Consider the following 24,251-nt stretch of genomic DNA (forward strand, 5'->3'; position numbering starts at 1 on the left):
ACAACCATCGGTTCCTCCTTCATCTAAACATCATACCTCCAAGAAGGCTACGAAGAAACACAGTTCCTCTCCTTCTCCGCCAAGGCGTGTCCCATCTACAGCACCACCTGGCGGAAATCGCCCTCGGCCATCTTCTGTGTCGCCGAGGCGCACTGCTGGTGGCCGGTCAACTGGCCGATCGTTGGTGGCAGGAGCTGCTCCTGACCAACCTATGGATCAGGATCTTCTGCCTTCGACTGAATGCCATTCCATGCTGTCGGTCGCAAGCTCTGAGCAGTCGTTGAGTTGACAGCACCCTTGGTCACGTTTCTCCATTTTCTGTTTACCCTATGTCCATTATCCACTGGAATATCCGCGGCATTCGCGCCAATCGGGATGAATTGTCGATCCTCTTACGATCCTACTCGCCGGTCATCTTCTGTCTTCAGGAAACAAAGCTGCGTCCCCATGACCGCTTTGTTCTCCCTCATTTTCAGTCCGTCCGATATGACCTCCCCTCTGTTGAAGGCACTCCAGCCCATGGAGGACTCATGATTCTGCTCCATGATACTCTCCATTATCACCCAATCCCCTTAAACACTTCCTTCCAAGCTGTCGCCGTCCGTCTTTCCCTTTCTGGATACACGTTCTCTCTTTGTACGGTATACATTCCATCGTCTACACCACTGGCACGAGCTGATCTCCTTCGTCTTCTTGATCAGCTTCCACCCCCCTATTTGCTGGTTGGGGACTTCAATGCCCACCACCCGCTTTGGGGATCTCCACATCCTTGTCCACGTGGCTCACTATTGCTAGACGTCTTCCACCTAGCGGATCTAGTCTGCCTCAACACTGGGGTCCCCACATTTTTGTCTGCCTCCACGGCAAATTTATCTCATTTGGACCTTGCGGTCGGTACTGTTCCGCTAGCTCGGCGCTTTGAATGGTTCGCCCTTGATGATACACACTCGAGTGACCACTTTCCATGTGTCCTTAGACTGCAGCCTCAACTGCCATATATGCGCCCGCGACGCTGGAAGTTTGCCCAAGCCGATTGGACACTTTTTTCATCTCTTGCGACATTCGATGACCGTCGCTTTCCCAGCGTCGACGATGAGGTCACACATTTTACCGACGTTATTCTCACAGCTGCGGAACGTTCAATACCACGCACCTCCGAATTGCCCCGGCGCCCCCCAGTTCCTTGGTGGAACGAGGCATGCCGGGACGCAATACGTGAGCGGCGACGTGCTCTTCGCATTTTCCGTCACCATCCAACCTTGGCCAACTGTATCCGATACAAGCAGCTCCGTGCGCGATGCCGTCGCGTCATCCGCGATAGCAAGAAGGCAAGCTGGAAATTCTTTACTAGCTCATTTAACACCTTCACTCCCTCCTCGGAAGTTTGGAGTCGGCTTCGACGGTTCTCAGGCGCGCCTAGTTTCTCCCCGGTCTCTGGGCTCACTGTCGCGCATGATACCTTCGTGGACCCCGTCGCAATTTCTAACTCATTGGGTCAGCACTTTGCTGAGATTTCGAGCTCTTCAAATTACCCGCCAGCGTTTCTCCCGAAGAAACGTGCAGCGGAAGTGCGACATCTTGCTTTCTCCTCTCAAAATCGCGAAAGTTACAATACTGTTTTCTCCATGCGCAAACTCCAACATGCACTCTCTTCTTCTCGCTCCTCCGCCCCAGGACCAGATGGTATCCATGTCCAAATGTTGCTGCATTTATCAACCCATAGCCTGCGTTACCTCCTTCGCCTTTATAATCGAATTTAAACCGACAGTACCTTTCCCAGGCGATGGCGGGAAGCTATTGTCGTTCCCATTCCGAAACCTGGAAAGGACAAACATCTCCCCTCTAGCTATCGCCCCATTTCTCTCACGAGTAGTGTCTGTAAGGTTTTGGAGCATATGGTGAATTACCGTTTAGCTTGGTGGCTGGAATCCCGCAGTCTTCTAACACCAGCCCAATGCGGATTCCGACAGCATCGTTCTGCCGTTGACCATCTTGTTGCTCTCTCCACTTATATCATGAACAATTTCCTCCGGAAACGCCAAACAGTAGCAATATTTTTCGATCTGGAGAGAGCATACGATACCTGTTGGAGGACAGGCATCCTCCGCACACTGTTCTCTTGGGGCTTTCGAGGCCGGCTGCCCCTTTTTCTTCGCGAATTTATGGCAGAGCGCACATTTAGGGTGCGGGTGAACACTACTCTCTCCCGTACTTTCTCCCAAGAAAACGGGGTACCCCAGGGCTCCGTGCTGAGTGTTGTACTGTTTGCCATCGCCATTAATCCAATTATGGATTGTCTCCTTCCTGATGTCTCGGGCTCCCTCTTTGTGGACGATTTTGCGATCTACTACAGCTCTCAACGGACCAGCCTTCTTGAAAGACGTCTTCAAGGATGTCTCGATCGCCTCCACTTGTGGAGCATCGAAACCGGCTTCCGTTTCTCACCCAATAAGACCGTTTGTGTTAATTTTTGGCGACGTAAGGAGTTTCTTCCGCCCTCCTTACATCTAGGTCCTGTCAACCTTCCGTTTTCCAACGTCGCTAAATTCTTGGGTCTTATGTTTGACAGAAAACTGTGCTGGTCCTCCCACGTTTCCTATCTTTCGGCTCGCTGTCTGCGTTCCCTTAACACCCTCCGTGTCCTGAATGGTACCTCTTGGGGAGCGGACCGAGTGGTCCTTCTCCGCCTCTATCGCGCCTTAGTGCGCTCGAAATTGGATTATGGAAGCATGGTCTACTCCTCTGCTCGGCCGTCTATTCTTCGGCGTCTCGACTCTATCCACCACCGTGGATTACGTTTAGTGTCTGGAGCTTTTTACACCAGCCCTGTGGAAAGCCTTTATGCTGAGACTGCTGAACCTCCGCTATCCAATCGGCGGGCAGTCCTTCTGTGTCGTTATGCTAGCCATCTGTCTTCCATGCCTGCTAATCCAGCCCATGACCTTTTTTTCGACGCCTCCCTTGATGTCGGGTATGCAGGCCGCTCCTCCTCCCTACTACCCCCGGGAGTCCGCTTCCGTCAACTGCTCCATTCTCTTTCCTTCCGCTTTCCTAAAACCTTCTTGACAACTTGGGGTACAGCACAGCCTTGGCTCCGTCCCCGGATCGACTTGCTCAGAGACCTATGTCAATTTCCCAAGGATGGTACCCCTACACTTGTTTACCGTCGGGCATTTGCTGCTCTATGTGCACAAATGACGGAAGCCACATTTATTTACACCGATGGCTCGAAAACATCGTTAGGTGTAGGGAGTGCCTATATTGTTGGCGACACCCCAAATCACTTTCGGCTTCCCGACCAGTGTTCGGTTTATACTGCGGAGCTTTACGCTATTCTCCAGGCTGTCCACTACATCCGCCGCCATCAGCGGATACAGTACGTAATCTGCTCAGATTCTCTCAGCTCTCTCCTAAGTCTCCAAGCTCTTTACCCTGAGCACCCTCTGGTCCACCGGATTCAGGACTGTCTGCGCTTGCTCCACCTGGGGGGCGTCTCGGTGGCATTCCTCTGGCTCCCAGGACACGCTGGTATCTGTGGAAATGAGGCGGCCGATATAGCGGCCAAGGCTGCAGTCTCTCTTCCTCGGCCAGCTATTCAGTCTCTTCCGTTTACCGATCTACGGAGCGGTTTATGTCGCCAAGTTGCTCATTTATGGCATGCGCATTGGTCAACACTTCCCCATAATAAATTGCGGGAAGTGAAAGCCCTTCCTTGCGCATGGACCTCTTCCTCCCGAACGTGTCGTCGGGAGGAGGTAATTTTAGCTAGACTCCGGATAGGGCACTGTCTTTTTAGTCATCGACATCTTTTAAGCGGTGATCCTCCCCCACTCTGTCCCCACTGCTCTCAGCCGTGGACGGTCAGACACCTTTTAATTGAATGCCCCTATTTTAATCCGTTACGCTCCCGTCTACAGCTATCGCCTGATCTATCGTCGATTTTAGCAGATGACATGCGCTCAGCTGACCGCGTTCTACAGTTTATTAGTGACAGTGAAATGACATCAGTCATTTGAAGCCTTTTTTTTGGGGACAACCCACCCCTTTCTATAGTGGATTTTTAAGCATTCCTTCTGCCTTTAGTTTCTCAAATTTTATGACTTTGTTCCCATTGCTGCTGATTTTAAATTTCGTTTTTTTCCTGTTTTTCTACATCACGGGCTGGGCGCTAATGACCATAGAAGTTTTGCGCCCTAAAACCACAAAAAAAAAAAAAAAAAAAAAAAAGAGCAGCGCAAGAAAAATTGGGTCAGTAGTGCCTGTGATTTTCTTGATTGACTTGAATTGGAGGGTGAGGATTTTCTGAGCTCTATTGTGACTGGAAATCAAATGTGGATGGCTCTTTACATGCATGAGACTAAAAGCCAGTCATCACAATGGCGTCACATCAATTATCCATCTGTCAAAGAATTCAAAACCACAATTTCGTGCAACTAAATCATGGCCTCAGTGTTTTGGGACCAAAGGTATCCTTTTGATCAAATTTCTGCCTCAGGCTGATACCATCAACGCACAAAAATATTGTGAGACACTAGAAAACTCATATGAAACAATCAAAACAGGAGGAGGAGAATGCTGATGAGAGGATTATACTTGTTGCATGATAATGCCCATGCTCACACAGCCTTAGTCAACAAGATGCTCTAGGACACATTTGGTGGAGATATTTTGAAACATCCCCCTGGATTCCTCTGACTTAGCAACTTCAGATTATTATCTGTTCATCTCCCTGAGGGCACACAAGTGGACTTAAAATTTTGACCGACTAGTAGGTGCTGAAAGAGGTTTTGAAGTGGGAGGAGGATCTGGTGCAATTTCTTTGAGAAAGAAATAAAGAAGCTTGTGCCATGGCTCACCACATGCACTGAACGGGATGACGATTATATGGGAAAGTTGGCAACAAGCATATCAACAATACCCTATAATTATTTTCAAATAAACTAAAAAAAAAATATAAAAATCCAGTACTCCTACTTTCTGAACATGCTTCTGCCTTTCCATTTAATGGTCTTCTTGGTGCTGGTTACATTTGGATGTGATTTGTGAGTTTTGCGTACTTGTTTTCTTCCCTTCCAGCCGTATAAAACATTTCAGTCTTGACTATATAATCTCCATTGTTGGTTCTGACATGCTATTTTTTTTCCAAACTTTACAGAAGTGTGCATCATGCAGGAAAGGTTGCCCATTGTGGCATATATATTTGTGCCTTTCTCTTTTTGCATCCTGGGGAGGGGTGGTGTGGGGAGCATCAAGTACCTGCACAGTGGTAGCCTCCTGGCTCTGCATTGATCGGATCGCACTGTTGATACCTGAGCTGAAAACCCCCCACATATGTCAAGGAGTAATTGTCTATCATGGCTGGGGCATAGGAACTTGGGCAATGATTTACTGGCCAGTAACTGTGGCTGTTTCTCACCAGTGGTGAGAACCCATTTTTGTGGTGGGTGGTACTGTGGCGGAAGACTCACTCATGAAGCGAATTAAACTTTCTTCCGCTCTTGGACACATGGCCCCAGCAGTCCACTCAGAAAGTAAGACTTAACGCCACAGAGAGATGTGGCCCCAAAATGTTTCTTTCCCTGTTTATGCCATGAGAGGAATATAGGGCCCCGAGATACGAGGGGAAATATGCCCCCCCCCCCCCCTGCCGCGTACTTAGTTGTTTAAGGAAAAATGTGGATTCCTTTTTGTTTGCAAACAGTCTCTGTATGGTGCAGGGCATCATCTTCCACCACAGTCTGCTTCCAAAGACTATGATGAGTTACATGCCGGGATGTGTATTTCATCCATTGTGTCCAGGGGGACCAAAGGACAACAAGGTTGGAGCCTTCATTTTGGCCTTAGAAGGTAACTCGTTGCGTAAAAAGGTCAAGCTGATGGTGTAACGATGTGATGTGACGCTGCATGTTCCCCCTCCCATGCGGTGTTACAAATGCCCAAGATTTGGGCATATGTCTTCGTGTTGCAACAGTAGCCCCATCTGTAGTGATTGCAGATGTCTGTTGTACATGATCGCTCCTTGTGCCCCTGCCCCCATCAGTGTCAACTGTGGGGACCATTGTTCATCGTGTTGACTGGACTGTGCCACCCTCCAAAGAGAAAAGAAAATCTGAGGATGCAAGACTCTTGACTGACTCTCGTATTAAGAAGCCAAGAAGAAACACCATCGTCTGCATCCTAGACGATATTACCATTGTCCTCTGTGTCTTCTATGTTGGGCCCTCAGGACCACTAGACTACACCGCCTCCCCGGTGCAGATCCCCTGTAAGGGGACCAAGACCATGTGGCAGTCTTCCCTTCATACTTCTCGGAGGGACTCTGCTGTTCTTTAGTGGCTGTGCATTGGCCACCCTTAGGTGACTCATGGCCACATACTACAACGTGAGAATTCACCCCACTGGTGGTGAGGTGGTTCAGTCCACACTGAATCTGCCCTAATTTGGCCACCTTACAGTGAAACCCCAAACTTGCTGACCTGCTACCTTTATTCACAGACGACACCAAAGTGGCTGATCTGGTTTCACATTTTACTTACAAAAATGGTTTGTATTTGTCTCAGTGATGTTGTTGTTGTTGTGGTCTTCAGTCCTGAGACTGGTTTGATGCAGCTCTCCATGCTACTCTATCCTGTGCAAGCTTCTTCATCTCCCAGTACCTACTGCAACCTACATCCTTCTGAATCTGCTTAGTGTATTGATCTCTTGGTCTCCCTCTACGATTTTTACCCTCCACGCTGCCCTCCAATGCTAAATTTGTGATCCCTTGATGCCTCAAAACATGTCCTACCAAGTCAAGTTGTGCCACAAACTTCTCTTCTCCCCAATCCTATTCAATACCTCCTCATTAGTTACGTGATCTACCCACCTTATCTTCAGCATTCTTCTGTAGCATCACATTTCGAAAGCTTCTATTCTCTTCTTGTCCAAACTGGTTATCGTCCATGTTTCACTTCCATACATGGCTACGCTCCATACAAATACTTTCAGAAACGACTTCCTGACACTTAAATCTATACTCGATGTTGACAAATTTCTCTTCTTCAGAAACGATTTCCTTGCCATTGCCAGTCTACATTTTATATCCTCTCTACTTCGACCATCATCAGTTATTTTACTCCCTAAATAGCAAAACTCCTTTACTACTTTAAGTGTCTCATTTCCTAATCTAATCCCCTCAGCATCACCCGATTTAATTTGACTACATTCCATTATCCTCGTTTTGCTTTTGTTGATGTTCATCTTATATCCTCCTTTCAAGACACTGTCCATTCCGTTCAACTGCTCTTCCAAGTCCTTTGCTGTCTCTGACTGAATTACAATGTCATCGGCGAACCTCAAAGTTTTTATTTCTTCTCCATGAATTTTAATACCTACTCCGAATTTTTCTTTTGTTTCCTTCACTGCTTGCTCAATATACAGATTGAATAACATCGGGGAGAGGCTACAACCCTGTCTCACTCCTTTCCCAACCACTGCTTCCCTTTCATGCCCCTCGACTCTTATAACTGCCATCTGGTTTCTGTACAAATTGTAAATAGCCTTTCGCTCCCTGTATTTTACCCCTGCCACCTTCAGAATTTGAAAGAGAGTATTCCAGTTAACGTTGTCAAAAGCTTTCTCTAAGTCTACAAATGCTAGAAACGTAGGTTTGCCTTTCCTTAATCTTTCTTCTAAGATAAGTCGTAAGGTTAGTATTGCCTCACGTGTTCCAACATTTCTACGAAATCCAAACTGATCTTCCTCGAGGTCCGCTTCTACCAGTTTTTCCATTCGTCTGTAAAGAATTCGCGTTAGTATTTTGCAGCTGTGACTTATTAAACTGATAGTTCGGTAATTTTCACATCTGTCAACACCTGCTTTCTTTGGGATTGGAATTATTATATTCTTCTTGAAGTCTGTGGGTATTTCGCCTGTCTCATACATCTTGCTCACCAGATGGTAGAGTTTTGTCATGACTGGCTCTCCCAAGGCCATCAGTAGTTCTAATGGAATGTTGTCTACTCCCGGGGCCTTGTTTCGACTCAGGTCTTTCAGTGCTCTGTCAAACTCTTCACGCAGTGTCTTATCTCCCATTTCATCTTCATCTACATCCTCTTCCATTTCCATTTCCATAATATTGTCCTCAAGTACATCGCCCTTGTATAAACCCTCTATATACTCCTTCCACCTTTCTGCCTTCCCTTCTTTGCTTAGAACTGGGTTGCCATCTGAGCTCTTGATATTCATACAAGTGGTTCTCTTCTCTCCAAAGGTCTCTTTAATTTTCCTGTAGGCAGTATCTATCTTACCCCTAGTGAGACAAGCCTCTACATCCTTACATTTGTCCTCTACCCATCCCTGCTTAGCCATTTTGCACTTCCTGTCGATCTCATTTTTGAGACGTTTGTATTCCTTTTTGCCTGGTTCATTTACTGCATTTTTATATTTTCTCCTTTCATCAATTAAATTCAATATTTCTTCTGTTACCCAAGGATTTCTACTAGCCCTCGTCTTTTTACCTACTTGATCCTCTGCTGCCTTCACTACTTCATCCCTCAGAGCTACCCATTCTTCTTCTACTGTATTTCTTTCCCCCATTCCTGTCAATTGTTCCCTTATGCTCTCCTTTAAACTCTGTAGAACCTCTGGTTTAGTCATTTTATCCAGGTCCCATCTCCTTAAATTCCCACCTTTTTGCAGTTTCTTCAGTTTCAATCTGCAGTTCATCTCAGTGATGTAGGGCACATTAACTTTGTCAGTCGCTTGAGGGATTGGAGGGGCACTCAGTCACTTGCTCCAACCCAAGGAGCCAATGGCTGCCCATGTTTGGTCCAGCCTGGCTCCTGCCCTTCCCAAAATTCTTCTTATTCTTTTACATATGTTCGTTTACTGTTTCATTGTTGCTCTCTTTCCTGAGATGTTACCAGCTTATTCATGTTGCTAGTTACCGTGAGATAATGGAGGATGTGGAAGCACTGGTCATTTGCAGAGGATGTATCTTCCAGTTCATGATGTGTCCCAGGGATCTCAAGCTGGAGCAACTCTACCACATTCATCCTCTTACCCCTCTCTGCTCTACTTCATTCTCTCTATCCATATTCTTGATTCTTGGATACAGTTTGGTTCATTGTGTTTTGTCTTTTGCTTCCGTTCTCTTTGGGGACTATTCATGACTTGATTCACAAAGGATTGAAGGACCAATGATCTCATAGTTTGGTCCCTTTAACCCTATCTCCTACTCATCTTGAGCATTACTCTCTTGTAACAAACTTGGTACGTGTTACTATCACACCCCATTACTACCTCAACATAGTAGAGGGATAAATTTATCACTGGGACCCAAAGCAGCTGACAAAGAACTTTGCAAATACGTGGTGAGGCATGGGACTCACTACATATGTCCTGAATGTCAAGGTTAGCCAGACAGTAAGGTGTTCACTGCATAGCCTTCGTTCTCACTTTTGAATGGCTAGTCTCCACTTAAAGTAATATTCATGGTTTAATATGTGTTCTGAAGCCCCATATATCTCTGCTGATGCAGTGCTTTAAATGTTAACTCTTTGGGCATATGCCTTTCTGGTGTACATGCAATACAATTTGTGGAGTCTGTGGTCAACCACTTCATAAAAACGCAATACGAGATCTGCCACTTACACTATTAAGGAGATTACTGCTGCATGGCACTAATAAGGAATCCACTGTCCTATAGTGCCACCTCTTTTGTCATCCTAGATTAACCCACAGTTTCATTTTGTATAATTAGCCATCTGCACGTTATAGTTGCCGAGCCTCACAAACTGTAGCTCATATCCTGGTGATTGTCGCTTCCTGGCTTCTGCTGTAATATTGATGGATCACATTTGGATGGTTGAATTTGTATTTTGTTTTCTCAAATACAATAGTTTTTATTCTCAGATATGATGTGTTACACTACTTTCGGAGCAGAGACATGGGTGCCACCTGGCTGTTGCTGGGACTGGCAGAATCTTGACCCTGCTCTCCTCTGCCAGCTGTCTTTCTCATCCCTCTTTTACTTTGTTTTAATTATTTTTGAATACAGTTAGCTCTTGTTTTTCATAATCCTATTGTATGATTTAGTAGTAGCACTCTAATGAAGGCAAGATATTAAGCATTCCTTATCCTTGTTACTAGCTGATGAGAAAAGATTGGTTGATAGTTGGTGCTGTTCCCACCTTTAAAACTTTGGGTGTAATGGATCTGGGTTGGGACTGCTGTGGAAGTTAGGCACTCCATTGTACACTGAGGCCCAGAGGACACTTTGACTGCCTCTACTCACTCAAAGAGCTGATTATTTCTGTCACCATTTGTTGGTCCAACTGATGTTCATTAAGTTTTTAGCATTCTCTCTTCTACTATCATATAGGGCAGTCAAATGTGACACAGATGGAAAAAAAAGAAAGTATTTCAAGAGTAATTGCCACAAAAATTCATACAATTTTTCCACTGTATGACAAAATGGCCATTGCTTTCATGGAAAAACATTTGCGTTTGTCTGCAGAACCATGATTATATCCAGGTGTGCACATCTTCACGCAAAGCAAATAAATGGCCATAAATGCCTTTCTTCAGGGCTCCAAAAATTTGAAATCACTTGGAGAGAGATAGGGGCCATATGTAGGATGTGTAAGGGCTTCCCAGTGAAATTTCTGCAGCATCATCGACACAACCTTGCCAACTTTTGGAGGGTTGTTGTTTTTACTACTCTGGAAAAGTTTTGCTGGGAAGCCCTTACACATTCTCCATACAGTCCCAGTCTCTTTCCATCCAATTTACATATTTCTGGAGCTCTGAAGAAACACATTCATGGCTGTCAATTTGCTTTGAATAAAGAGATGTGCGCCTGGGTATGATTGTGGTTCCATGGGCAGCCACAAACATTTTTCCATGAAGACATTGACCATCTTATCTCACAGTGGGATAACCTGTGAGGGAGACCTGGTTTGCTCTCTGACATACATACTGGCCCAAAATGTATCCTTTTACCTCCCTAAAATTATTTCTCAGCTCTGGCATAAATTTTATTGCCATGCCTCAGTAGTACAACTTCTACATACCTCCATACTTTGATCAAATTCTGTCTGGCATTACTAAATCCAGATGACCTGTCTCTTGACCAAGGGATTATGTACTCACTGTTTAGTCCATTAACCATCAGCCAATCAACAGCAATACCCAGTTGTTAGCATGTTTCTGAAGATTTAAAATAGACACTACTGTGAAAAATGTTCCTACTTTTGCTATTATATGTCATAGTTACTATTTCATCTACTATTGCTGGTCCAGTATTTACTTGATTTGATGCTCATCAAAGGATGGTAGTTAACTACATATTGTGAGAATTAAGGAATATTTAAATTAGGATTATTACTTGTGTGATACTTATAAGAGAATTCAATCCTTGAAGAGCAACAATAAGGTTATTTATGAAAGGCAAGCGACTAATTGCAAACTATAATGGAATCTGGTAAGCAGGAGGTGCATAGACAGAGGAGAATGCACAGGGTTCTCTGCAGGGAAAGGTGTGGAGCAGAGTAAACAAAATCCACCTCTATGTACTGTAAGTACACAGTGCAGGCAACACAAACCTGGGTTTTGAGCTTCCGTGCAAGCAGCAATGTATATGGCAGAGGTAGTGGTCAGTTAAATACTTCACATTATTGAAACTGAGATCACTGTTTTTAAAGATTTTTTTTGAAAAAGTCGCATTCATAATACTGCAACAAGACGCAGACAGTGACAGCGCAGCTCAGTAACAAAGCAGACAATAGTTAATACTGGCATAAAAGTATGCTGCACAGTTGGCAAAGAGCATCTGCAGATCAGTGCCAGCTCGAAGTGTCCCAATTGCTACTGACTGCCATCAGTCAGAAGTAGGGAGTCCATTTGTAAAATTATAATTCCCACATAGTGTTGTTGTTGCTGCTGCAGTTGCTGCTGCTGCTGCTGCTGCTTTCTCAATTAAAATGCTGGTTTGATGTAGTCTGTCCTGTGTAAGCATCTTCATTTCTGCATACCTTCTGCAAACTACATCCATTTGAAGCTGCTTATTTTATTTAGGTCTTGATCTCTCTCTCTCTCTCTCTCTCTCTCTCTCTCTCTCTCTCTCTCTGTGCAGTTTTTAATCCCCACATCACATTTCCTTCCATTACTGAACTGATGATTGCTTGATGCTTTAGGACATGTCCTGTCAACCAGTCCCTCCTTGTAGTCAAGTTGTGCCATAAATTTCTTTGTTCCATGATTCTGTTCAGTGTCCTCTCATTAGTTTTTTGATCTACCCATCTAATTTTCGGCATTCTTCTCTTGCACTGCATTTCAAAAGCTTCTGTTGTCATTTTGTGTGAACTGCTTGTGCTCCACATTTCACTTCCATACAAGGCTACATTTCATAGAAGTGCATTCAGAAAAGACTTCCAAATACTTGACTTTATATACGATGTTAACAAATTTCCCTTTCTCAGAAACACATTTATTGCTATTGTCAGTCTGCTTTTTGTTTCCTCCCTACTTCAGCCCTTGTCAGCTATTTTGCTGCCGAAATAGCAACACTCGTATACTGTTTTCATGTCTCATTCCCTAATATAATTCTACGAGCATTTATTCCATTACCCACGTTTCATTTTTGTTGATGTTACCTTGTAACATCTTTTCAAGTCACTGTCTATTCTGTTCAACTGATCTTCCAAGTTAAGTCCCATAGTGCTCAGAGCCATTTGATCTTCCAAGTATCTAGTAGTCTCTGACAGAAATAGAATGTCATCACCAAATCTCATAGTTTTTATTTCTGGTCCTTTAATTTTAATTTCTTTTCTGAATTTCACTTTTTTTCCTTAACTGCTTTCTCAATGTACAGACTGAATAACATTGAGGAGAAGCTACAATACTGTTCCACTCCTTTCTCAACCACTGCTTTCCTTTCATGTCCTTCAATGCTTGTAAAAGCAGTCTGGCTTCTGTATAAGCCCTAAATTACATTTCACTTCCTTTGAACTCTGAGGGGGGAGGGGGGGGGGCAATTGGAAGGAGTGCGCCATTGGAGACACTGGCAGTCATGGGGAATTTTCTCGCAGTGAGCCAATCATCTTCAGTCAACATCTACTAAACTACTAAACATAAATGGAATGAGGCTAACAATTCAAAGACCTTCCCAGCTGCACCACTGTTCCTCATGGTTTCAAATGCAGAAGACAGTCCTTTTCTATGGTAAATCCATTTATTGTTCAGGAGGGTGTTGATGCAATAGTTGGCCCTGTGAAACCCTGCTCTCGTTTATGCAATGGCACTTTGCTTTTGGAGACTATTTCTGATTCTCAAGCACAACAACTGTTTGCAGCTTCGCACCTCCATGGCTATCCTGTTAGTGTCAGGAGACACATTCTTAGTGCCCACATTCACTCTTTTTCTCAAGTTTGATGGAATCGTGCTTTCATCAAAGGTCAAAATAGGGTATGGAGTTATCACAATCTGACCGTGCATTCTGAACCCAATGTGCTGCTACTAGTGTCTGTGTTACAACTACACTCGAATGTCCTGTCGACACCCAGCCACTTGTGTTACCTGTGATAGGGTGCTCATGAGGGCGATTGTCTGCCTCTTTCTCCCCATTGTATCAATCGCAATGGTGACTATGCAACTTCCTCCCGAGATTGTCCTGTGTGGGCCATCCAGGAGATAAGGGTGAAGGAAAAAGTGCCTTTCCCTGTCACTCATACATTGTCGGCTAGTTGGAAACCCTGCGTTTTACCATCTGGTACTTGCAGTACTGTTCGTGCTACATCTCGCTCCACGAAGAATGTGGCCACACAGACATGCGACATCAGATTCAGCACTGTGGCTGTAAAATCTCCCAGTGTCACAATAGCATCCCCATCTCCTCCTCCTCCAGCTGTGCAACAGGCTGCCAAACTTTCACTCACAGGACAAAGTCACATGTTACACAACTGACAGAAATAATACTCCGGTGAAGACTTTTTATGTCCCTCCTAACAAACATCTGAATTGTCATCTGCCACCCTCAAAGGCTCCAGGAAATCAAACGAAGGCAAATGATTTTCTCCTCTGCCGACTTGTAAATCCTTTTCAACAGTGTTGTCATGTGATACCCTTACCTGGCTGACCTCCATGTCACCAGCATGGACTGTCAACTGTTTTTTCTGCCTTGGACTCCACAGACTGACAGAGGGAGTGCCGACACCTATAGATCTCGTGGAGCAGGATCCTGCACCCTGTAGCAGTGAGTCTTTGAATGCTGGCACTCTGTAGCTGCTGAGGTGATGCCCCTTCATTTTTTCCTTTTTCCCTTTTCTCATCATGACTTGCCTCCAAAGGACTGTTTGCAGCCTTAGATCCAATGAAGAGGGATCATGGCTGCTCTTCAAATCGCAGTGTCCACTTGTTCTCTGCCTCCAGGAAACAAAACTGCATCCTCATGACTGCTTTGATCTCTTGCATTTCTTTCCTGACTACTTTGACCTTCCCCAAGGATGGCATTCCATCTCGTGAGGAGTCACTCTGCTCATCCAAAATGATGATTGTAGTCAAACCATCTCCCTGACCACTCTGCTGCAAGCTGTTGCATTCCACATTTTTGTTCCTCACTTCACCTTTTCACTTTGTTCCATTTACATCGCTCTGTGCTTCAGTGTTAACAGGGCTGACTTTCTCCCAGCTTGGTGGGCAACTACTTCATCCCTTTTTGCTGCCTGGTGACGTTAATGTGCACCACCTCCTTTGTGATTCTCCCAGGACCTGTCCAACAGGCACCCTGTTGGCTGACCTTCTCAGTCAACTTAGCCTCATTTGTCTTAACACGGGAGCACCCATGTTTCTTTCAGACTCCATGCACACTTATTCTCATTTGCATCTTTCCTTCTACAGTGGTGAACTGCATTCATTATAAAAAGTTGTGTGCTCAGTGTCATTGCATTCTTCAGGATAGCAAAAAAAAAAAAAAAAAAAAAAACTAGCTGGATTTCATTTACTAGTTCTTTTAACCACTTTCCAATTCTTCTGACATCATGTGGGGCCAACCTCTGACAGCTCTCTGGGACCAAGGTCCATTCCCCAATTTCCAGCCTGACCATAGCAGATGATGCCATAGTGGACCCTATTTCTATCTGCAACACCTTGGGTCACTATTTTGTGAAGATTTCAAACTCCACCAACTACGGTAACTTGCATCCTTCTGAATCTGCTTAGCGTATTCATCTCTTGGTCTACCTCTACGATTTTTACCCTCCACACTTCCCTCTAGTACTAAATTACTAATTAATATCTACTAATTACTAAATTAATAACTATATCTGTATAAATTGCAAAATTTTTGTATTGGCTCATTGATTATGAGAATAAAGGGATTAATAACCATGCCATTGAGTCCCTCTGAAACATCACGCCTTATCACTGAAGAGAAGGAGAATTGAGAGAGAAAAATTGACTAGATGGATAGTGTTATAGAAGAAGCCAAGAAGGGATGCTGTAAAGCAAATGAAACATTTTAACATTCTTAATATCAGCTCAGTCAGAACAAGGAAAATTACTGTTATTCAGCAATCAAATGATTTTTGTAGTCTTTTGAGTGCGAAATTGATGCCAGATGGTGGTATATACGCTACCTGCAACAATAAATCTAATACCTCTGCATTTGATAGATTATTATTAGTCATCTTTAAATTTGAACTTTTGGGTTAAGCTTTATCAAGACTTTTAAAAATAACAACTGAAACTACCTCCCTACTCTGATCAGTCACAATTTATTTATTTCCACTTTTTCAGAAGTATCTGTTGTTGGGTGGATTTATGACAATTAATAAGATGTATAACTTTTGTGTAATGTGTGACACTATCTCCATTGGTCACAGGCAACCGTTGTTTGCATCGCATACATAATCACCTTAGCGACACAAATTGTATGTGATCACTGGAAACAGTGTCACAGACTACCCAATAGCTGTACATCCAACACATACATGCTTTATTAATTGACATAAATCCACCTGATGACTGAGGTTTCAAATTCTAAAATGTGTATTGCACAGAAAATAAATTGTGACTGGTTACAGTAAATTTATAGTTTCAATTGTTATTAGTTCCTATGCTTGCTGCTACTGGATGATCACATTTGCTTTGTTTCTGGAGTGTTTATTTATTGGGAAAAAATCGTATTTTCTGCATTTTTTTAATAATTTACTGTGTGTGTGTGTGTGTGTGTGTGTGTGTGTGTGTGTGTGTGGAGAGAGAGAGAAAATGCTTATATTTTCAATCCTTGCATAGGCTTTGAACTGTTTTTAACTTTTAATATTATGTACCATGGAATAATATTTTCTGCACAAAATTTGTTTTATTTTGAATGCCAAACAGATCTGCTAAATTTTAGATGCAGGCTCTTTGATTTGATTGCTGCTCTACTGAGAATGTCTCAAGAGATCATTATGTGAAGTACAGGTGTAACCATAGTTATCATGACTAGGTGATGTTATTTTAGTATAACACGCTAGCTGATAATTAAATGGGAAGTTGTTGGGCAACTTCAGTACTTAATGATTTGTGTGAGAATGAAATATTGTGATGACTACTTAGTGAATCTTAATTGTTGTTAGCAGCTGTGTGGCTCACATTCTTCATGATACTTAAATGCAAATGATTAGAAATGATTCAGTTTATAAAGTAGGCACTTGAAGGAGGTGTAGCTAATGCCACACACAAGAGACTCTTAACTGATTCACAGACTGTTGCTAGATGTCATACTCTGAAAGGCTGAAATTTTTAAGAACTACAGAAAATGTGGAACATGTGAGCGGGTGGCTCACAGGGGTGGAGTGAAGGAAACAACTCGGCGAATAGCAGAGGAATTGAGTTGTTGGAAGTACACACAAAGGAGAAAGAAAGTTTTACTACCTTTCAGAATAAATCTTTTGACAAACTAGAGTAAAACACACACACACACACACACACACACACACACACACACACAATGACTCAATACCTCTGCTATTCAGTGAATGGTCTCCTTTACTTCTAAATATTTACGTTCTGCCAGAACTTTCCACTGAATAGTTGGTACACCATACAAGAAAACAATTGATTGTTAGTGAACCTGAGGCAGACTTGTTGTGTTCCAGGCCAAATTATTTCCAATTTTTTTTAGGAAAAATGTAGGGGTTAATTGCCTGTCCATAGAGTTTGTTCTTTGATTTTTGATTACTGCCTATAAGTCTGCCAACCTTAGATCAAAACAGTCTGAAATGGCACAAAGTTTTTTGAAGAGATCATTACGGAAGGTGAAATGGTAATATAGAGAGAAACATACCATGTGGGGAAAAATATATATAAAAAACAAAGATGCTGTAACTTATGAAAGAAGAAAACGCTGGTATGTTGATAGACACAATAAAAAAACACACAAACACATACACAAATATCAAGCTTTCGCAATCCAAGGTTGCTTCATCAGGAAAGAGGGAAGGAGAGGATAAGAAGATAGGATGTGGGTTCAAAGGGAGAGGGTACGGAGTCATTCCAATCCCAGGAGCGGAAAGACTTACCTTAGGGGGAAAAAAGGACAGGTGTGTGTAGACACACACACACACACACACACACACACACACACACACACACTCACACACACATATCCATCCGCACATATATGGTATTAGTGCGGATGGATATGTGTGTGTGTGTGCGCGAGTCTATACCTGTCCTTTCCCCCCCCCCCCCCCCCCCCCCCCCTAAGGTAAGTCTTTCCACTCCCAGGATTGGAATGATTCCTTACCCTCTCCCTTTGAACCCACTCCCTTTCTTCTTTCCCTCTCCTTCCCTCTTTCCTAATGAAGCAACCTTGAGTTGCGAAAGCTTGAAATTTGTGTGTGTGTTTGTGTGTTTTTTATTGTGTCTATCAACATACCATCACTTTCTCGTTTGGTAAGTTACAGCATCTTTGTTTTATATATATATATTTTTTTTTCTCACATGGAATGTTTCCCTTTTTTTGCAAAAAGACATGCAGCTATATTCTTGTAAGCAGATATTTACTAATTAAAAACCAAACCTACAGCAGCTGTTGTAGGACAAGCCTAAATAGTATAGGAAAATAGGAAAAGGCACCATTGCAGAATTAAAACATAAAATTTTATGACCTTTTTGTCTTTTATAATTTTTATTGCCTTTGAAGATAATTTAAAAATGATTATTTATAAACATTCGTTAAATATTTATGGGACTAATACACACTGATCAGCCAGAACATTATGACCACCTACCTCATAGCTGGTATGTCTGCCTTTGGCAAGGATAACAATAGCAACACATTGTGGCATGGAAGCAATGAGGCCTTGGTAGGTCACTGGAGGGAATTGGCACCACTTCTGCACCCACAAATCAATAATTCCCATAAATTCTGGGGAGGGGACAAGGAGTTCTGACACCACGTTCAGCTGTGTTCCTCAAACCTCTCCATCCCTGTCCTGGTCTTGTGACATGATGCATAATCTTGTTGAAAAATGTCACTGTCATCAGGAAACATTATCATCATGAAGGGGTGTATGTGGTCTGCAAGCAGTGTATGATACTCCTTGGCCATCATGGTGCCTTGCACGATCTCTATTGCACCCGTGGATACCTATGTGAATGTTCCCCAGAGCATAATGGAGCAGTCACCTGCTTGTCTCAGTCCTGCAGTACAGCTGTAAAGAAATGGTTCCCCTGGACAAAGACAGATTTGTGCCTTCCCATCGGCATGATGAAGAAGGTATTGGGATTTGTCAGACCATTCAGTGCCCTGCCACTGCGCCAATGTCCAATATTGATGGCCACATTCCCAGTTCAGTCGTAGTTGCCAATGTCGTGGTGTTAACTTTGGCACAAGCATGGGTCATTGGCTATGGAGGCCCATCGTTAGGAGTGCTTGATGCACTGTCTGTTCAGACAAACTTGTACTCAGCCCAGCATTAAAATCTTATGTTTGTTCCGCCACAGTTTGCCGTCTGTCCTGTTTCACCAATCTGCCCAGCCTGCAACATCAGACATATTTAATGAGAGGTGGCCACCCAACCCCACAATGTCTGGACATGGTTTCACCTTGTTTTCATCACATTTTAAAGGCACTCACAACAGCATTCCTCAAACACACCAGTCATGCAGTTTCCGAAATGCTCGTGCCAAGCCTCTGGGCTATCACAATCTACCCTCGGTCAAACTTGGATTGATCGCCCTCTTTCCCCATTCTACACACATACAGCATGCTCACTGATATTATACGCACTGTATGTGTGTCTGATTAGCAGCCCTCTCCAATTGATGGTGCTATTGCCTGGATGGGTTTATATCGTCAGTAGGTTGGTGGTCATAATGTTCTCATTGACCAATGTGTTTATTAATTTCAAATAACATTTTAACAATGGATAAATCATTTACATAGAAATGTTATTTTGATATGAACAACTCTCTTCACCAACCGTGTATTCCCTACCAAGTAAGGTGGCTCAGCAGTTAAAGCATTGGAGTAGTATTTGGGAGCAAGAGGATCGAAACCATCATCCACATTTAGATTTTCCCTAAATAAATTCTGGCAAATGCTAAGGTTTTTCTTTCAGAAAGACCTCACCTGTATGGCAGCCCTGTTCTAACAGAAAGTTAAACACTTAACACACTAGCTGTTATTTATTCCCTGAAGCATTAATTTACACCATGTTCAAGAAATTTTTAAAAATTAAAAAAGATCTTTTATTTTGTATGCGTTACACAGGTGGGGCTAGAGCGATGGCATCAGTTTGTGGAGAACTGCTTGGCTGTGCTGAAACAGGAGCAGGCTCAGAGTGGTGGGTCACTGCCTCATGATCGGCAAGAGCTGTTGAAGCTGCTGACTGGCTCAGACAGTGCCTTACAACATAATGGGTCAACCGATGGTCGCATTGCTGTAAGTGACAGTTTACAGATTCAGGAGGTACTTAATTCCTCTTAAATGGTGCTTCACTCCCACTCTTCATAGCCGTTAATCCGCATAATACAGGGTGATTCAAAAAGAATACCACAACTTTAGGAATTTAAAACTCTGCAACGACAAAAGGCAGAGCTAAGCACTATCTGTTGGCGAATTAAGGGAGCTATAAAGTTTCATTTAGTTGTACATTTGTTCGCCATTTCAGCCAATAAAGTTTTTGGTCCCTTTTTCTTCGAAGGTGCTACTGTAACTGGACTACAGTATCTGGAGATGTTGGAGAATTGGCTGTTCCCTCAGCTCGAACAAGAAGCACAACAATTCATATTTCAGCAGGATGAAGCGCCACCACATTGGCACTTATCTGTCCGTAACTACCTGAACGTCAACCACCCGAGGCGAAGGATCGGCCGCCAGGCAACCCGTGACAGAGCACTTCATCACTGGCCTCCAAGAAGCCCTGATCTTACCCCCTGCGATATTTTCTTATGGGGGTATGTTAAGGATATGTTGTTTCGGCCACCTCTCCCAGCCACCATTGATGATTTGAAACGAGAAATAACAGCAGCTATCCAAACTGTTACGCCTGATACGCTACAGAGAGTGTGGAACGAGTTGGAGTATCGGGTTGATATTGCTCGTGTGTCTGGAGGGGGCCATATTGAACATCTCTGAACTTGTTTTTGAGTGAAAAAAAACCTTTTTAAATACTCTTTGTAATGATGTATAACAGAAGGTTATATTATGTTTCTTTCATTAAATACACATTTTTAAAGTTGCGGTATTCTTTTTGAATCACCCTGTATATAGTTTCAAACATTGTTTCATGTTGAGCACAAATTACTAACTTAACATCATGGATACTATGTTCTGTTCATATTGTGCTAGTATGTCATAAATTACAACAGTTATTCATATTCTTCTTCAAGAAACTGTTTTGAGCCATTTCCTCTACTGTTTTTGCATTTTAGTTCACACCATATTGTAAAAATACAAGACAGAATGGCTGGCCAATACTTCCTGACTGCAGGGTTTGGAGCCTTGGGGTGGGTATAATTTTATGGTAATGCCATATGGTCTGATAAGAATGTTATGGAGATTAAGAGGGCAATAGAAGGTGATGGTTGGTGGAGTGATGAGGAGATCTGAGGAAAAGGATCTAATTTCAGGGCTTGACTGGAGGAAATAATGTTTCACCGAGCAAAGTATGAGACATTCATGGCCTTCTTGATACTGGGTGACAAGGAGAATGCTTTAGAGTTTTTTTTGGAAGTGATTACTTTTTCAGAGGGTGATAGGATGAAACTATGTGGAAGATTTGTTTGTGTTAAAGAGCTATGGGGCAATTATGGGAGGGGAAAGCCTGGGACAAGTTGTTGATGTAGATGTTAGAAATGTGGTGGTTGAGCAGATATGTTTCCCATCAACACCTAAGCCATAGGGAAGGGAGTTTTTGAAGTGGATGGGTCACAGCTTTCAAACTGAATGTTTGTTTTTATAGATTGAGATTTGGATGTGTGGATAAGGTGGAGATCAGTATCTAGGAAAGTGGCTTTGGATCTGGAAAGAGGCAGGTCAACTTGAATTGAGCAAAGGAGTTAAGCTGTTGCATGAAATGAGTCCAGACAACAAAAATGTCATCAATAAATTTGTAACAGGCCAGTGGGTTGATGAATGCCTCTTCCATGTGACCCATGAAAAGTAGGCATTAAATGGGTGCATTCTGGTTCTCAAAGCAGTTTCTCCGATTTATTTGAGTGTGCCCCTAAGGTGAAGAATGTAAGCATAAGGAAGATGTAGGCTATTTGTGACAATAAATAAGATTATGAAGGTGTGGAGGTAGTGTTCTAGATCTGAGAGGCTGTGCATGTATCAGAAATTCCTGTAACACTTAAAAAAGAGTGAGATTACATCAATTGTGATAAGAAGAGTTACAGCTGGGAGAGTAGTTGGGATGGATTGCAGACATTCCAGGAAGTGGTTCGTGTCTTTTTATGTAGCGTGGAAGGCTCTGCGTAGTGGGTTGAAGGAGCTAGTTTTCCTGGGCTGAGATGGATTCAATGGAGGTTTTGGAGTCAGCTACTATGGGGTGCCCTGTATGGCTGTTATGGTCTATTTTGAGAAGTGATTACTTGGTGGGGATGTGTGAATCTGGAGGGGTAAAGAGCTCTGTGGAAGCAGATGTGAGGGTCTATTGTGTTGAGCATTTTCTGCCCATCAGTCTGGATGGAAAGGACGTGATCAGTTGGAATTGTTGTGTGTATTGAGGAGTCCAAGAACTGACATATCTCCTCTGCCGCTTAGTCCTTACAGTAAAATGCCACGGCTTTGTTTGCAGGGATGTTGATGATAGAGCAGTCTACCTTCAGATCACTGATGGCTCGGGACTCTGCTTGAGTAACTTTTGGGGTTTCAGTGACTGTTTTTGGGCAGGACTGACAGGCAGTGCTGAAAGTGTGGAATTCTGTAATGCCTGAAAAGAATTGATCTGGTATTGTTCTATACAGGGTTTGGCGTTAACTTTCTTCATTATGAATTGGGATTTAGTGATGAAGTAGTATTTCTCATTGCAGTTACAACTGAATGAAAGAAAATCTTTGGTGAGGATAGTGTGACTCAATTTAGGTGGGGGACCTGGAAGCTAGACCTTTGGAAAGAATAGATTATGGTTATGATTGATATCAAGTGAGAGATTTGCTGAGACTGGGAGATTAAGTAAAGAGGTCAGACGTAGCTTATTGCTTAGACTCGTGGCATATGAGTGCCTGCTACATCACATGGACGATTTGCACCATCTTGCCCAATACTGAACTCACGAGATGGGAACTTACCCTACAATATTTCTTAACTTTTCAACAGGATCTTGGACTTGACCTTTGTTAATGTACAATCCCCCTTCCTTTGATTATTTTATTATATTCTTTTATGGATATTTTTCTTGTTTTGGTCCATTCTGCCTTCTCCGAAAATATGAAAAGCATAGAGCTTTGCAATAGAAGAGATTTTTTCACGGTATTGAATTGAAGAAATGCTTGTAGCTCTTAAACTATGCGCTTTAGAGCCCAAGTTCACTATAATTTTTTTGCTTTGAATGGTCATTCTTGTCATAGTCCTAAATACTGACCTTTCATTCTGGGACATCCTATAGACGAGCCATTCTGACTCATAAATTTATACTTTTCAGAATTGAATTTTTGTGTGTATTAAATTAAAGACTATTACATGTTGCTGATTGGAAACACAAGAAAAGCTTTGAAGTGCTCCATGCAATTTTTTTTTAAAGAAAACTCTGGTGTGTGGTTATGCAGGAGACCTCCGCATCCATACTCAGTTAGCACCCAAATCTGGAACGAAGTGTTGAGCTTTAATTAGACAATTTTTTTTTTACCAGTGGTTGGTCTCACCATTCCTGTTCTCTAGCATCCTTTTTTTGTATTATTTGAATAGCGTACGGAAACTTTCTGTTTTCTGTTTCTAAAATAAGAACTAAACCAGGCATGTGCTGAACCACACATTCCATAAACACTTGTTGTTATCATTGTTGTTGTGGTCTTCAGTCCAGAGACTGGTTTGATGCAGCCCTCCTTGCTACTCTATCCTGCATGAGCTTCTTAATCTCCAAATAACTACTGCAACCTACATCTTTCTGAATCTGCTTCGTGTATTCATCTCTTGGTCTCCCTCTACGATTTTTACCCTCCATGCTGCCCTCCAGTACTAAATTGGTGACCCCTTGATGCCTCAGAACATGTCCTACCAACCAATCCCTCCTTCAATTAGTTGTGACACAAATTCCTCTTCTCCCCAATTCTGTTCAGTACCTCCTCATTAGTTATGTGATCTACCCATCTAATCTTCAGCATTCTTCTGTAACACTGCACTTAGAAAGCTTCTATTCTCTTCTTGTCTAAACTAGTTATTGTCCATGTTTCACTTCCATACACGGCTACACTCCATACAAGTACTTTCAGAAAAGGCTTTCTGACACTTAAATGTGTGCTCAATGTTAACAAACTTCTCTTCTTCAGAAACGATTTTCTTGCCATTACCAGTTTACATTTTATATCCTCTCTACTTCAACCATCATCAGTTATTTTGCTCCACAAATAGCAATACTCGTCTACTACTTTGTGTTTCAAAAATGGTTCAAATGGCTCTGAACACTATGGGACTTAACATCCGAAGTCATCAGTCCCCTAGAACTTAGAACTACTTAAACCTAACTAACCTAAGGACATCACACACATCCATGCCCGAGGCAAGATTCGAACTTGTGATCATAGCAGTCGCACAGTTCCAGACTGAAGCGCCTAGAACT

The 24,251-nt window shown here is 42.9% G+C and overlaps 1 protein-coding gene across 1 annotated transcript in view; it reads left to right on the forward strand.

Moving 5' to 3' along the window:
• Window positions 1–24,251, forward strand: part of LOC124782884 (NCK-interacting protein with SH3 domain) — a 111,627-nt gene that overhangs the window by 6,698 nt on the left and 80,678 nt on the right. Inside the window, exon 3 of the mRNA XM_047253979.1 lies at window positions 19,742–19,912. Coding sequence (XP_047109935.1) covers window positions 19,742–19,912 — 171 coding nt within the window. The remainder of the gene's footprint in view (window positions 1–19,741; window positions 19,913–24,251) is intronic.

The sequence above is a fragment of the Schistocerca piceifrons genome, chromosome 1 (genome assembly GCF_021461385.2).
Source record: "Schistocerca piceifrons isolate TAMUIC-IGC-003096 chromosome 1, iqSchPice1.1, whole genome shotgun sequence".
Lineage (NCBI taxonomy): Eukaryota > Metazoa > Arthropoda > Insecta > Orthoptera > Acrididae > Schistocerca > Schistocerca piceifrons.